Source organism: Fukomys damarensis, unplaced genomic scaffold (assembly GCF_012274545.1).
Source record: "Fukomys damarensis isolate Sample0158 unplaced genomic scaffold, DMR_v1.0_HiC HiC_scaffold_22, whole genome shotgun sequence".
NCBI classification, from domain to species: Eukaryota; Metazoa; Chordata; class Mammalia; order Rodentia; family Bathyergidae; genus Fukomys; species Fukomys damarensis.
Window position 1 is genome coordinate 4,912,527 of NW_022900934.1, and position 16,364 is coordinate 4,928,890.

Here is a 16,364-nt window from a genome sequence, read left to right on the forward strand (position 1 = left end):
TTTTTTTTTTTTTTTTTTTTTTTTGGTATGGGGGATTGAACTCGGGTCCTTGAGCTTGCAAGGCAGGCCACCGAACCACTGAGCTAAATCCCTGGCATATGCTACTTAATTTCTTTGTAAGAAAGGATCTGTAACCCAAAAATATTCAGGGAAAAAAATGGTCATGGCAAAGAATGTCCCTCAGGCCTTGGGGACCACCTGGTGTGAAGCCAGGGATTTAGCTCAGTGGTTCTGCCACCCTCCTCACAAGCATAAATAAGGTCCTGAGTTTGATCCCCAGTACAAAAAAACCCAAAATGCTAAGGAGATGAGACTTGCGCTGGGTATGGTGGGACTTGTCCTGAGCCAGCTATAAGTTCCAAACATTTTAATGAATTTTGTGGTGTGTTACTAACAGTCTAACTGGTGGAAAATAAGATGCAGGAAGTAGTTTGTATGAACTGGAAGGTTGGGGACATGGAAACATGCAGTTTTATTTTTACGGAAGGATAGGTGAGACATGTCATTTTTGTTGTTATGCAGTCTCAGTCATCTTGTAGACAGGTATCCCTGGGGGCTTAGTAAGATCATTACTCACCAAATTGGTCTGCTCTGGCAGTTGTCTCTCTGTGTGTGTATAGCAGAAAAGGTAGCATCCTATTTTATAAATAGGGAAAAAACACCCCTTGCCAAAGTGGCAGACCTGCCAGCCATCACTGTTCAGTAATATTATATTGTCTCTTTGTGGAAGACTGTGGGGTCAAACTCTGGCTTTCCTGATTGAGGCTTTTCACGTGCAGATTTTTTTTTCCTCATTGAGTTTATTGTTACATTTTAGGTAGACAGTACAGTTACATTCATCACTGGGATCTTGTACCTTTACATGACAGGTCTTGGTTCTCATTTTTTTCCCCTAGCCCTGTCAAGTTCAGATTCGATATCTCTTACATAGCTTGCATTTAGTGAAGTGGTTACTATCAGTGGCCCTAACTGTGCACCTCGCCGAGGAGGCTCCAGAGTGCTGCTGCCATGTGGGCTTCAATGCTGGAACAGGCATGCGTGTCTGTGCACTGCTGTGTCTCGTGGCATGGTGTACACTTCTCTGAAATAAGCCCCATAAGCCACATAAAGTTATTATAGTTCTTGAAACTTCTCTTCCTGCAGTTCAAGTTCAGGTATTATCTGCTGCACTGAGGGCTGCACAGCTGGACTCCACAAATGAACCTGAGAGCAGGCCACCAGAAGGTCTAAATGAAGTGTCGCCTTCAGATCCCAGCTCTGCCCCTGACAATCAGATCCCTCCGTCAGCTTCATCATCTCAGAATGAGCTCTCTGTGGCCAGGATATTACAAAGCACAGTAAGTATTTGCCTTATCCCTCAGCCCCTGAGGATGTGACAGAAATCACAAAGCTGCATTTTCTTTTATTAATATATCCCCACAGAGAAGATAAATGGTAAGTTTCATTTCATTCTTAAGGTCATGTTTTGGATAACTAGACAACCAATCAATCAGGTGATTGATAACACTGATTCTCTTCCATGGAAACATGGTGGGGACCAGAAAGTACCTTCCCTTTTCTCTGCTGATGACAAGAACTGGTTCTTTGCGGGTATTAACCATAGAAATGCTCTGTCACTGCTAACAGTCATTTATTTACATCTTTTAATAATGGCAGAGAGTGAATTCATGCAATTTCTAGAATTTAAAGTTGGCAGAGGTCTGAGAAAATGATTATCACATTTAGCCCCTCATTTTACCAGATCCCTATGGGCATTAGCGGGCTGCTCTTTGGAAGATAAAATTTTTTTTTTGGTACTGGGGATCGAACTCAAGCCCTTGCACTTGAAAGGCAGGTACCAGAACCACTGAGCTAAATCCCTGGCCCTGGATGATAGATTTTTAAAAGCCAGCAGTGTCTACTTTTCATCCTGTAGCTCCAAGCCAGGGCCTTGAAACTCGTTGGCGAGCAGCTGAAGACTTGTGTCTTCCTTGAGTCTCTCCAGAAGCCTTCTAACCTCTTATAGCTGGGGAGGCTCCTCTGCCTCTAACACTTGTTAAGCTTGCACTTGGACCACCTTAACCTGGGACCTCCCATAGGTAGGGGTAAGAGTAGAGAATTAAAACTAGGGTGTTGTCTGTCATTGTGAAAGTCAGGGGAAAATCAGCATTTTCTCCACCGTGGGCCTTGACCAGGCTCTTCAAACTCACGGTCTTCCAGGTCAGAGTGAAAAATTAATTCTATGTTCATACCATTTATAATTTAGTTTTAGCGATTAAACTAACTTGTCACTTCTTGCCCCTTATAGACCTACTCCAGTCAAGTAAAATAGGACAAAAACTGCAAAAATCATATGTAAAAGATTTAAAATTGGTTAAAGTTATCATTGATTAGTAAGACATGAGATGATATCTTAGCTGGCTGGTTTGTTTCTTTAAAAATGGTAGTAAAACTCATGCTGTTACTCTTGTTCCCACACTGCAGAAACCGTGTGTGTGAGGTAGAAAGGTGTGATGTGACCGCATTGACCTTGGTAGGTCTGTAATGGTATTTGGATATTTATCAGAGACAGAAGAAAGAGAAAGATGGGGGGAAGAAAGGAGGGAGAAAAGAGCAAGAGAGAGTGGGTGGATGGATGGAATGAAAGAAGGAAAAAGAACAGATTCCTCTAAATTAGGGTCTTTGAGCTATGGATATGACGGCTTCGTGCCCTTAGAACTCCCTCTGTCTTTATGGTGTAGGAGTTAGTGCTTTTACATTTTCAGCTCGACTCTAAAGTCTAGTGGGATCAGGCCTTAGGTCTCCAGCTGCAAAGGAAGGAAGAGGAAACAGAGATGCAGAGAGCTTGGACAGTGAAGAGAAGGCTTCCTTGTATAAGATGCTCAGAAATAGTGGCATGGTAGGAGGCCCCGAGTCTGGGGAGCTGACTGCCCCACCCCACTCTTCCGTGGTGCTTGTTTCTACATGAAATGCTCAGGGGAGGAGGGGTCTGCTCTTTTGAAGAGCATGGGATCCATATGGCAGAAGCCCATGTCTGTGTCCTCTCCCCTGGCCCCTCTCACTAGCTACGGCTACATCATGCATGCATTTGTGGGTTTAGCATGGTGGGCTGGGTAGAAAACATGTAAATCTCCTGAAGGCTCAGATTCTTCTAGAAAAGGAGGTACAGGGCAGTGAGTGATGGATGGGTGCACAGGTAGCCTTTCCAAGTGCTGCCCTATTGCAGTGGGGGGTGGGTTGGGATGTGAGCTCTAGGGGCTTGACTTATGGGGGTTTGCTTCAACCTTGACTTGGCTGCTGAAGTAAGAGCTCTACATAGCAGTTGCACTGAATAGTTTGGAATAAAATTAATTCTTAAAATGACAATAGTGATTCCAACAACACATCTTAGTATATGTGAATTTATTACCTTGGAGAAATTGAGGTTTTCATACCCAAGAGAAATCTTAGGTTATTATTCCAAAATATTTCTGTTTTATCATGTATTCTGTTAAAATAAACAGTACCTTTCCATGGAAACCTTGGGAATTGAAGGTTCTGGTAGCACGCTTCAGAGTAAACGAAGCATCTATCAGTATATTAATCGACTTTCCTGGATCATATATTGAGCTGATTTGTCAGAATCTATTAGGCTGGTAGACAGTGTGACATTTCAAGTGCAAGTTGGAAATCCATGCTATGGTTGAAGGAGAAGGTCAGGTTCATCTCAGTTAATGTTAATCAGTGATCAGAGACCAGTATGTCACTACTGAATGTTCTTGCTCATTTTAATTGTTAACCTGATGTAAACATTAGGAGTGTTTGTACATGTGAAAGCTGAGAAGAGTTTATTAAGTAAATACTCCTTTATCAACCACTTCTTTTCATTCAGATTCACTGTCCCCCTGCTGCCTGAATCCCCCAATTTTCACTCAGAGGTCACTGTAGTTTCTGATTCCTAAGAAAAGCTGTAGGTACTTGCTCTGCCATTTCTTGCAAAACTTGTCTTTCCTTCTGGGGTGGTTTGTGGCATAAACCTGTGGATGGTGTTTGAGGGTGTTGGCTAGCTGCCGTGGGGAGTGCTGGGGGCTGCAGGCTAGTAGATGTAGGCGCAGCTTGTTGGTAGTCACCAACTATGAGGTCAGCCTTTTTTTTTGTAAGCACTTTAAGCAGTCTTGAAATTAACATGTATGAAAACTATTTCCTGTAGCACTTAAAAATGACTGGTAAGTGTGCAGATGAACTTTTTAACATCTGGAAATATACCGCTGACTTTAAAGGCATGTTCTTGGGTTGGTTCATGGAGGCATTTCTGGCACGAAAGAGGATTCTCTGAAGGGGGAAAAGGTGGACAGCTTCTTCCTTTGCCATAAATTGATAATGCCATAATTGAATCAACTTTGTAGGATCCTGGTGATGCCCATTGTGGAACCAGTGACCACTGGGAGACTCAGCAGAAGCTTGAACCCGCCACACTTGAGGAGAATAAATCTAAGTTACAGGTTTGTTGCTGGGATGAGGGCGGTGAGAAAAAGAAGAAAAGCAACTCAAACCTCTGTATTTTCTGAAAGTTAAGTTTAAGAATGGCCATTGAAGCTGGGTGCAATGGCATACGCCTGTAATCCCTGCACTCTAGGAGGCTGAAGCAGGAGGACCACAAGTTTAAGCTTAAATTGGACAGTGACTTAGCAAGATCCTATCTCAGAAAAAAAAAGGCTGGAGATGGAGATGTAGCTCAGTGTGAAGGCCTCAGGTACAATTCACAGTATTGCAAAAAAAAAAAAAGTTATTGAAAGCCAATATTTTTCTGTCACAATTATATATTTTAGTTCACTATCCACATTGCTAATATTTCCTCTCTAACTTAAAAAAGTAAATCCTCAAGTCCTGTTTAAAGTCCTTTGAACAATCTTGTATACTATTTTAATAAAACTAAGCAATATAAGAAAAGAACTTTGACATCTAACCTTAATGTTTAGAGTCTGTGTACGCAAATCATTTGCCTTTTCTTTTTGGTCTAGGAACTTGACAACTTCTTTTGTTGAACCGTGTTTGGCTTCTCGTGCCGAGTAATTTCCCTTAAATGTTTTTAATTCTCACTACGCATTGTTTTCACAGAGGTAAACATGAGTAAGTGAGGTCTTACGTAGGAGGCAGGCCATCAGCTGGCGAAACAGCAGTGACCTGAGTACAGGTCTTGGGCATCTCCACACTTAAGAGCTGGGTGAGCACTGGGCAGTGGTGGCAAACCTTTTAGAGCTCTCGTTGATGCAAACATCCCGCTGCAGCACACGTGCCAGACTCACCACCACTGGCCTCAGCTGTTGTCTGTGATGCCAGAAGCACCAGTCTGGAAGACATGAGAGTAGGGACTGCTGTTGCTTCCCTTAGAACTGAAACCCCACTCCTTGGATAAAACAAGCTCATCAGCCCGAAGCCCTTAGGCTTAGGCAGGGCCTCTTGCTCCTCTTGCATTTCTGCTGTGCTATTTTCACTTTGGGATTCCATATTCCTAGTTTTTCATGAGCTGACTGCTCTGTTTGATCTTATTTCCTACAATCCTGATGGTTTCCTTCTTCTCCTGTTTCCTAGGATGTAATTCCTCAGTCATTGCTAGATGAGTTCGTATCGATGACGGACCCTGCTCGAGCCCAGACCGTGGACACTGACATAGCCAAACAGTGCGCCTACAGCCTCCCTGGAGTGGCACTGGCCCTGGGGAGGCAGAACTGGCACTGTCTGAAAGGCACCTACGAAACGCTGGCTTCTGATGTTCAGGTAGAAGCAGCTATTCAGAGGCATGAGAATGAAAAGGCAGGAGGCAGAGGGAATCTACTCCAGCAAGGCTTGTTGACCTGAGTTTCATGTGGGTGCAAATTGGCATGTTACTGGTCTCTGATGAAATAAAGCTTTAGGTGGCCAACACCTGGCAGCCTCCATTTTGCCCAGAAATGCCATATAAGGTGTTAGGGCATAGACTTGCACTTGCTTGTTTTGATTTGTGTGTCTGCTGTGCACCCCTAGTGGAAGGTCCGGCGGACCCTCGCCTCCTCTATTCATGAGCTGGCTGTGATTCTTGGTGATCAGTTGACAGCAGCTGACCTGGTGCCCATCTTCAATGGATTTTTAAAGGACCTGGATGAAGTACGCATAGGAGTTCTTAAACATCTGTATGATTTCCTAAAGGTACGAAGAAGGGTCAAAGCCAACCAGAAAACCTCTCCTTTTCCAGCCAGTTCTGTTAGATCCTGGATATTATAGTATCAGTGAAGAAAAACAGTCATCTAGATTTCTTCAGTTGAGATGTATCATCTAGTATCTTGAAGTGGGTGTTCTCTCACCGACAGGAAATGTTTTGTATCTTTCCTCCTACCCCTCCTGTCCTTTATTGCTGCAGCTCTGTAGAGGGTGGGAAACCAGTGCCCAGCACCCTCCCTGTCCGGGCAGTCACCTGACTGCCCAGAAGTCACCCGGGGAAGAGCCTGGGCTGATGGCCAGTCTCGGTGCTGCAGGAAGGGATTTTTCTGCAGGATGTTGCTGCTTCCCTTCTTGCATTTTCTTTCTTTTCTTTTCTTGTCCTTAATGGTGAGTGTAAAAATAAGAGTTCAGAGATGACCTCGAGCTAATTACTTGCACCCACACGACCCAGAGCAGCCCTCAAGGGGCTCTGTTGCCCAGCGCATAGTGCAGACTCCCCTCCCATGCAGTTGCCATTGCAGCCGAGCATCATCCTCTGAACAGGCTGCATGCTGCTTTGCGGGGATTGGGAAAGGAGGATATCTGGGGGGTGAGGGATGGGCATACACAAGTACACAGCCCCACTGGGCCATAGACTGCAGGGATGAATGCATAATCTGAAGCAAAGTAAAAGGGGACACTGGGGTCATTGGAGGGATAGATTTTTACTGATACATATATACATATCATCATCCTCTGAACAGGCTGCATGCTGCTTTGCGGGGATTGGGAAAGGAGGATATCTGGGGGGTGAGGGATGGGCATACACAAGTACACAGCCCCACTGGGCCATAGACTGCAGGGATGAATGCATAATCTGAAGCAAAGTAAAAGGGGACACTGGGGTCATTGGAGGGATAGATTTTTACTGATACATATATACATATATATATATAATGCAAAAATCCTCAATAAGATACTGGCAAACAGAATGCAGCAAATCATCGAGAAAGTTATTTTATCAGTCAGTATTTACTAGAGAAACAGATATAACACTATATGTGTGTGTGTGTGTGTGTGTGTATACATATATATATGTATATATACACACACACACATACATATACATACATATACATATATACATATATATATGTATGTACTTTTTTAAATAGTTGCTCCATGAAGACAAGAGGAGAGAATATCTTTATCAGCTTCAAGAATTTGTAGTGACCGATAACAACAGGAATTGGAGGTTTCGATACGAACTGGCAGAGTAAGTAAAAACCTGTTTGGGGTTATGGGAAGGCAGATCAGAGGAATAATTCTTAATTTTCCTACCTTATAATTGATTTCTAAACCAGCAGTAATAATGTTCTTTTAGATAAAGAGATTATGTTTTATTAAGGTATGCAATGAATTCCAAAGCTCTAAGTTACATATACCACCGTCTCCGGGGTGACATTCATTTTCACATGAAGACAGGGCTGGAGTCACTCTGGAATTAGAGTGTTCTGCTGTTCTATAAGGCGATTTATTTGAACCAAATAAAAGATGCATCACCCACTCTTCAGTATTTTCCTATTAATCGGAGCAGTTTTTGCAAATCTTTCTTGAACATTCTGAGCGCAACCCTCTCTGTAGGGTACATCGTGTTTTATGTACTTCAGCTTCTAAAGAAAATTGGTTGACAGAGATCTGAAAAGGTCTAACCCAGACGAGACGACTATTAAATAAAAATGTCGCCCTAGGTGGCCCACGTCTGTGCATCGTTCCATGTGGGAGGGGCTGCTCAGCTCCACCTTGTGCTGGCAGAAGGAATGTTGGAGGTCTCTGAAGAGTGACAGTGTCGGGCAACAGAACAGCCTGGGGTGCATCGTGTGCTTTTCATCAAAGAGTGGCCTTGTTTGTGCTGGTGGTTGTTTGGGTTTTAGTTTTTGCCTTGTTGAGATTCATTTCGGTATCTTTTCATTTTTCTTGTCCACAACTAGAAATCTCTCAAATAATTGTCTTCCCCAAAGAAATACATCAGGCCTTTGCAGCTATTCAGGGTATGATTTGGCTGTTGCCAGGGGCACGCTGGAAGGTTTTTCTCTTTGCTATGAGCTTTAATCATTATGCTTAATTTGAGAGATTGAGGTTTAGTCATTATGCTATGTTCCAGGCATACTGTTCCCCAAAAATGGAGAAAAACAGGCCCAGGTTTTCCACGACTACATTGCGACCTCTAGCGGCCGCCTGCGGGAGGCCTCGTGGCCGGCTCCGCTGGGCTAGGCTGACCCGCTTCCCGGGAGATGGACCGGCTCCGCCGTCTCTGATCCGTTATCTCCCTGCTAGCGCTTCTATCTTCCATCTCATGCTTATTGAAGCCAGAGCGGCTGATAAGAATTCTGTGCTCCCGAGCCCATGATATTGGTGTCATTTTTCTGAAAACAGTGCTTTTTGGTATGAAAGTATTCACCGGCACTCCCGGCTTCCGGCTGTAACTCCCTCCTCATCTCCTTTTCATTTCCTTTGGTGGCCTGGGTGAAAATAATGCGATTTATTTTCCTTCCCTTCTCCCCCAGCCCCGTTTAGAAAAGAGCGAGAGCCTTGGTAGTGGGTTTTCTCGGCCAGCTGTCACAGAGCATTTTCCCTTTTGTCTGCCGGGCTGAGAGCACGCGCTCTGCTCGGTTCTCTGCAAGCGGACCTCCCTGGGAGCGCGGAGCCGGCAGCCGCCAGCAAAGCAGCGTGTTTCCTTCCCAGGCGGCCCGAAGCCGGAGCCGGAGCCGGAGCCGGAGCCGTGCGAGTGCCCGCTTCCTCTGTGGACCTTGGGGAGCTTCAGCATTTGGGCTTTTTAAAAATGTTACCAGGTTTTAAAAGTTTTATATGCCTTTCAACTGATAACCTAAAATTGAAATATTAAATTATGTTCATACATTTCTCAGCCTCTATTTCGCAAAGTCTGATTTACTGCCTTTCTGTTGCTGTTGCATAGATGGTGATTTTTTTTTTTTTTTTTTTTTTTATTCCTTCACATGGCTGGTGACTTAGCTTCCTTGCTGTTGGCATCTTTCTGCCCGAAGTCCTGCTAGGTCTTCAGTGCAGTTTATTTCCCAGCCTGGCTGTTTTTATCTATGAGAGGAAATGAGATGCGAGTAAAGAGAAATCAGTAAGGGGCTTTTGTGGATCCAAAATAATTTTGTTTTTTCTTCCAGACAGCTGATCCTCATTTTGGAACTCTATAACCCAAATGATGTTTATGATTATTTAATGCATATTGCCTTGAGATTATGTGCAGATAAAGTTTCTGAAGTTCGGTGGATCTCCTTCAGACTAGTAAGGAATCACTGCCTTTTTTCTCTCTGTGGAATTTGTAAATAGGAATATTTATGGATCTTCCATTTTTAACTCCTTTTTTTTCTAGACTTAGTTTTTCAGTTCACCTATAAAATTGGTGTTTTAATTTTAAAGTTAAGAACTGTATTGTGTTAAATTGGAGGGCAGGTTCTTTGTTAATTTGTACGCTTCAGTGATGGTAATTGCAGATAAGTCATTTTTTTAAATATATGAAACCCTTTAAATAATTGCTTAGTTTTTTTTTTTTTTTTTTAATACCCTACAGCTTGGTTTTGTAGCAGTGTTTAGTGAGCAAAGACTCCAGTATAGAAAAGCTGATTCTGTTTTGTGTGGGTTTATGCCAGCTGAATACTGACAAAGAAATATATTTTGAAAATAATGATTTTAAAATACTTTGATAGTATTAAAGTTTTATAAAAATGACATGTTTTGAAAGATGAGGATTTAGTTATGCAAAGGAATATGTTCTAAAATTTAGAAGGTTAGCTTAATAATATATTTTGCTAATGCCAGTACCTTGGATAATTTAATTTTTTATGATGGGTTTTATGTGAACTGCCATATATTTAAACATATTTTCTCTGTGTTCTAATAATTACTGTGGAAAAAATCACTCTCTATGCTGATTTATTTTAAAGGTAGACGTGCCTAAAACTGTCTAGTGCTCATGTAGTTATAGTTCACAGGAGGCAGTGTTTTAAATGTGTTCTTCTGATATTTTTCACAGGTTGTGGCAATTCTGCACAAGTTCTATTCAAACAGTGAAAGTGCATTGGGGTTGAACTTCATCAATGAACTCATCATAAGGTTCCGGCACTGTCCAAAGTGGGTTGGAAGGCAAGCTTTCGCTTTCATTTGTCAGGTTAGCACGGCCTGGGCCTGGGGAGAAGCTGCTCTTTGGATGTGTTTGCTGTGTGCTGCGTCTTCACCAAAGAATCCCAAGCCTTGGGCACTAGCCAGGGACATGGGGACCGGTTTTCCTAGCCTCCGTCTCCTGCAGGAGAGTGTGACTGTGCCAGTGAGGTGAAGGGCCCTGCCCAGGGCTGGCACAGCCAGTGACTGAACACCTTGCAGTACACTGGGCATCTTCCCCCTGCAGATGACAGTGTGAACAGCGGCTCTCCCACACCTGCCGTCTGGCCCACAGTCAGCCTATCGTGTCCAGTCCAGGGTTGGCCCACTCTTGTACCTCACCAGCCAGCAGCCTTGTGGGGTGGGGGGACCGTTTAACCCCGGTTCATGCCAGATTACCCACCTACTCAGATCACCATCTCTTCTGACCATCTGAGAAATGAATGACATGTTTGGCTGAGGACATTGGCGGTGACGATGTCTGCCATTTCTTGAGTGCCAAGCATCCAGGGTCCTGGCATCTGATTGTATAAGAGCTCCTGTGTATTGGTGAGGTGCATACATTTACATTTGGACTGTTGTTTTAGATGAAGCATTTGAAGCCCAGAAAGGTTAGGTGACTTGTTCAGGGTCACACAGCAGACTCCAAATCTCCTTTCCATCCCCTCCTAAAACCAACCAAAGAACTCATGAGCACCCCCTGTTGAGGTAGAGCAGCATCAAGGATACTTTGGCCATTCTCTGAGAAGTGCCAGCTTTGAAGCCACAGGCCTTGACAGCACAGCCTTTTGTGAAGAAAAAGGCAGGATCCCAAATCATTTTGCAGCAAAAGCATAAATGAAATTTTTTTTTTCTTCTTAGAGATTTTTTAAAGCTATTAAAACAGAAGGAAATGACACCAACTAATTCTGTTCAGGGAAAATCAATGGGGTCTTCTTTTTTTGTTCTCATTGATTAATTATTAAAGATCTAGAAAACCCACAGAAGTACAGAGTGAAGTAAAGGTTGCCCAACAGTCAGGAATCCCACCGAGGACCTTGTTGGTCACCCTTTGAACACAGACTTGGGCATCTGTCACCGGAGAGTACAGGGCCTGATTTGGGGTCAGACCCACCCACCCAGACCCTAGCCCCACTCCCTCCTCACAGAGCAACAGTGGCAGTGATATGTGCTCTTCCTGGAGTGGAGGTCAGTAGCCCTGTGTGCCTGAAACAGTGCTGGCACCCAGCATGCACTTGGTGGCTGTCAGCCCTGTGCTTTCAGAGCCACCACCCGGGGCACAAGCTTCCCTGCAGACCCAGAAACGGAATGCCTGGCTCTGATCCCCACCCTGCTGCCACCTGTTGGTCACGAGACCATCAGGATGTAATGTGACCACCACATTGGACCAGAACTTTCTGACCTGTAGATCCAGGCTGAATTCAACCACTACAGCTAGTTTAAGAATTAAGTGAGGGGATGTACATAAAACTCTTTTAAGTGGAGACATGGTGTGCAGATGTTGGAGTGCAGTGTTTATCCGCTGCTTATCAAGCTCTGGGCGTCTGGATAAGGCTCAGGATTTGGATAACCAGGCCCCCACCCACAGAGCCTGCAGGTGAGTGCAGAGGTAAGATTTGGAACCCTTCTTGGCCAGCTGAATAACAGTATGGTAGCACTGTGTTGAAGCTGCTTCGCATGAAGGACCTGCCATTGTACATTTGAGGAAACTGAGGCATGGAAAGGCTGAGGAATTTACCCAAGGCCATATAGAGCTAGTCAGTGACCAGTTTGGTTTTCAGACTGGATAGGTCAGGTCTGACCCTAAGCCTATGCTTTCCCCTCCAGTTCTTACACAATTCATAAACCAGCACTTGGTGGTTAATTGTAATAAGAAACATACAAGGTATTAAGAATGTTTATATTAATGATGCTTCTAGGCAGATTCAGTGCTTGAGATGTAAAAGGTTCACAGACACACACCCCTCAAACCTATATGTTCTGAAAATACTGCTTGGGAATGACAGGAGTATGTGCTTTTAGCATACTTGGCAAGTGCTGCTCATCTGGCTGTGTCTCTCTGTTGCTGCAGGCCGTGGTGAGCGAGCAGTGTGTCCCGGTGGACCAGTTTGTTAAGCACCTGCTTCCCAGCCTCTTGAGCCTCAAGTCGGATCCTGTGCCCAACGTGAGGGTTCTGCTGGCCAAGGCCCTGCAGCAGACCTTGATGGCAAAGGGTATACATTCTCAGTACACTCCAGCAGCAGCGAGCAGTCCTCAGGGGACCAGTTGTCTGATAGCAGATTTCAGATGTGTCATGTAAATTAATGTGCTGACTTTTATATGTAATGGTATTTGTGAGATGACTGAGGAAATGAATGTCAGTCTTCAGAGGATACGAGAAAGGAGGGAAACTTGTAAATTATTTTATTGTTTACTGGAGATTGAATGCAACTTCACAGTAAGCTACATTCCCAGCGTTTTTTATTGTTGTTTTTGGGGTTTTTTTGCCTTTGAGATTGGATCTTGCTAAGTTGCCCAGGGGGGACTTGAACTTGTAGTCCCCCTGCCTTAGCCTCCCAGAGTGCTAGGATTACAAGAGTGTGCCTCCTTGCTTGGTGAGACTTGTACGTTTTGAATATGATTGAAAGACTATGAAAGGTGACTAGCTTAAGCCTTAGCTGCTATTAAATTGTAATGATAATGTTTTGTAGTTGGTAAAAAGACATTTATAACCAAACCTAATTGGTCATTTTAATCCTGAACAAGACTTACTGTAAGCTGTGTTCCTTGGATGGATTATTTCTATACCACAATATAGGAAACAGCTTAAACTCTTCCCTGCTTGTACATTTTTTGCCATTTTATCCCTTGCCAACAGCCTGTTCTTCTCCTGTATTCTATACATTGCCAGGCTTTTGTTTTAGGAGAAAAAAAGATATTAACAATTTTTAGTTACTATACTTTTGTTGTTGTTTTGAAGACAGGGTCTCACTGTGTGGTTCAGGCTGACCTCGAACTCGCAGTGATCCTCCTGTTTCAGCCTCCTAAGTGCTGAGATTATAGTCGTGCACCACCATGCCCAGCCGGTTACTATACTTTTTAAAATATGTCTTGCCATTAGGAGTCCATCAAAACTTTGATTAAGGCATTTTATCATTTGAAAAGTCTTATGTATGACTGTTCTATCAAACATGATTTATTCTCCTGACATACACTTTAAAAAAACAAAACAAAACGAGGGTATGTTTTCGAACACAGTTCATGGCACATGTGTTTCACACTCCTGTTTTCTTTCCTTAGCATATTTTAGAAATGCCGGTAACCCTCATCTTAAAGTCATTGAAGAGACTGTCTTGGCTTTGCAGTCTGATCGGGACCAAGATGTTTCCTTTTTTGCCACCCTCCAACCAAAGCGGCAGAATGTTACTGACACAGATGTACTGGAAAAGCAAAGTTAACTCCTCAGTAGTGAATTGCTGCCTGGTGGTTTCATGCTTGGGGCATATGGTTTGGAGCTTGCAGGGGAACTGACTATTGCACCCATTGAGGGAGAAGAGCTGTGTGAACTGCTCAGACCTTGCCGACCCCTTCCTGTTTGCAGCCAAGGAGCTGAGCCCCAGCAGGGGACTGACTTCCGGTGGCCAGGCTGGTGCTGTGCTGCCCACCCCTCCGGGCTGGAGTGGGGGCCATTGTAGAGATTGTGAGCCCGGTTGCTGGTGGGCATCTGGCCTCTTCACGCCATCAGACCACCTGCCAGCGATGTTCTCTCTGACAGATTGTTATTGTCCCTTTGCCCAAATCAAGTGGTTCATTAGGAGCACTTTAGTCTTTAATGGACTTGCATATTTACTTTCCTTATGCTTTCCTATAAAATAGTTTATGATGTTATATTTTATTTTTAACTGAAATACTGTATATGTGTAAATAACTGGACAGGAAGAAAATAATATAATATTAGCCTCCTATCAGTGAGCTGAACAAATACGTCATGTAAATTTATGCTCCACTTTGAGTCGCTGCAAATATAACCCAGCTCGTTTATTTTTAAACAGTGATAAATCTGAAGAGTGATTTATGGCTTTCTAATACTGTACTTTGAACGATTCCTCACAAACTCACCCTCCCTCCTTTCAGGAAGTCTCCATGGAGATGTGGATTGACCTTGAGAGAGGCAACACACTGAAATATTTTTCATTTTTCTGTGGATATATTGCCCTGTGTTTACGAACTCAGGAGGGAAAGTAATCATTGAGATGCGTGGGTATTGACTTTCTGTCTAATGCTTTAAGATCTTAACAAAAAAATAAGAAACTGTAGTTCTGATCAGAACTTGCTCAACAATCCCAGCGAGGCAGGGGAGGGGGTAAATCGTGCTCCTCCTCAGGCTGACTCAGGCACACAGACAGATTTCCTGATTAAGATTTACACTAAGAGAAAGATGTTCTGGAATTTAAACTGGTTATTCATTAGCTAATAATTCAGGGCCCCATAACACTTGACTCAATTCTGTGCACAGGTGCTGCTGTTTTGTTTTGTTTTGTTTTTCTTGTTTCTACTTTTATCTTTTCAAAGGTAGGCAGGGTCAGGAACTGGCTGTGGAGGGTATGTGGGCCATTTCTGGGTCCCCCTTTGATCATTTTCTTGTCTTTTTTAAAATAAAATTTCTGAAACTGTTGAATTTTCTGGTATACAGGATATCCCTTCTTCAACCCCCAAATTTCATTGAACGGATTATTTCAAAAAGAAAGGAAGTTATCCATACTGTGCCAAAGAAGATAAGGGGTGTGTGTGTGTGTGTGTGTGTGTGTGTGTGTGTGTGAGAATTTCACATTGTAAGCCAGGTAGCATCAGCACATTTGGCAAAAAAGTTCATTACAATTAGAATTTACATATATAAGAAAAGACAATCCATCTTGTATTTAACAACTTATCTAAAGTAAATAGTTTTGCTTTGGTAACAAGCAATTTTTAGTTGTTTTTTTTTTTAATCTAGAAAGTGAGATTGTCACGTTGTTAAAGTCTGTCGATTTAGCAGCAGGTAGAATTGTTCAACCGGAATCTTCTGTTTGATTCAGAACTTACTGTTCCATTAAGGAAGAAGTCGAGCTTCCCCTTGGGAGGTGAGGTGTAGCATTTGCATGCTGAATCGCAGTGTTGACGCTCTGGAAAATAATCCGATTTCAGTTTGTACGTTGGGATTGGCTGTCATTTGTTACAATGCCTTTCCAATGCACTTTTGCTTTTAATGTTACTTTGCAGGAAAAAAAAAAAGTGTCTTAAGGCTTACATTTTAACCTTGTGTTGTAACTAACGACTGGGAATTATTTGAAGATCGGCCCGCCCCCCTCGCCCTTCTTTGAGTCCTCCTTCGCCGGCTCCTGTCATTTTTCTTTGTGCATGGGTCCCCTGCAAGCGTTACCTTAAGGAGCCCCGCAAGTGCGCTTCCTGTTTGAAGGCACTCAGGAAAATTGGTGTCCCACGAATCCCTCCAGCACCCCAGGGGTCGCCCTCGCAGTTGAGAAGGCTCCTCTGTGCCTGCCTCCCCAGAACTGGGGAGCATTTGGAGCATTTCTAAGCTGACGGGTTTGACGCAGCTTTGCAAATGTAAATGCCCTCGAGGCCGCTCTGGGTCCGGGGTCTGGGGTGGAGCCCTTTGCGAAGGGAGGCGTATTTCTGTGGTGTTGCCCCCATGACTGAAGACCCCGCCTCACAACCCTCTGTACTACCCCTGGTTTGGTTTCTTACGCATAATTCCTCCAGGTGGTTTGCCCTGAGTTATGCAAAGACTGTATTTTAAACCGAACGGGAGAAGAGGTGAAAGTTTCCTAACTGCAGCAAGAACCTCCCTCGCATCCTCGCGGTTGAAGGAGCAGCGGCCGCAAGCTGGAGGCCGAAGGGCTTGGGCCGCGGTTTGTCCAAAGCGATGTGCCGTCTGCATCCCTCAGTCGCCCGATCCCCTGGCAGCTGGGCTTTTGTCCCTCGCGGGGCGGCCCGGGGCTCGGGCGGGAAACCATCGTGGGCCTGGGCTGCGCCTCCCGAATCCGTCCCGAATCCGTCCC

General features: G+C 44.0%; 1 protein-coding gene across 2 annotated transcripts in view; it reads left to right on the forward strand.

Annotated features, from left to right (window-relative positions):
- LOC104865314 (serine/threonine-protein phosphatase 4 regulatory subunit 1-like) overlaps nucleotides 1-15,101 on the forward strand; it is an 82,873-nt gene extending 67,772 nt beyond the window's left edge. The window contains exons 13-21 of one of the 2 annotated variants that reach the window (XM_010628776.3): nucleotides 1,144-1,337; nucleotides 4,365-4,460; nucleotides 5,551-5,736; nucleotides 5,983-6,144; nucleotides 7,311-7,411; nucleotides 9,333-9,453; nucleotides 10,202-10,336; nucleotides 12,398-12,539; nucleotides 13,606-15,101. In XM_010628776.3, coding sequence (XP_010627078.1) covers nucleotides 1,144-1,337; nucleotides 4,365-4,460; nucleotides 5,551-5,736; nucleotides 5,983-6,144; nucleotides 7,311-7,411; nucleotides 9,333-9,453; nucleotides 10,202-10,336; nucleotides 12,398-12,539; nucleotides 13,606-13,763 — 1,295 coding nt within the window. In that variant the 3' untranslated portion in view covers nucleotides 13,764-15,101. The remainder of the gene's footprint in view (nucleotides 1-1,143; nucleotides 1,338-4,364; nucleotides 4,461-5,550; nucleotides 5,737-5,982; nucleotides 6,145-7,310; nucleotides 7,412-9,332; nucleotides 9,454-10,201; nucleotides 10,337-12,397; nucleotides 12,540-13,605) is intronic. The other variant, XM_010628777.3, reaches the window with a different exon arrangement.
- Nucleotides 15,102-16,364: the final 1,263 nt, after the last annotated feature.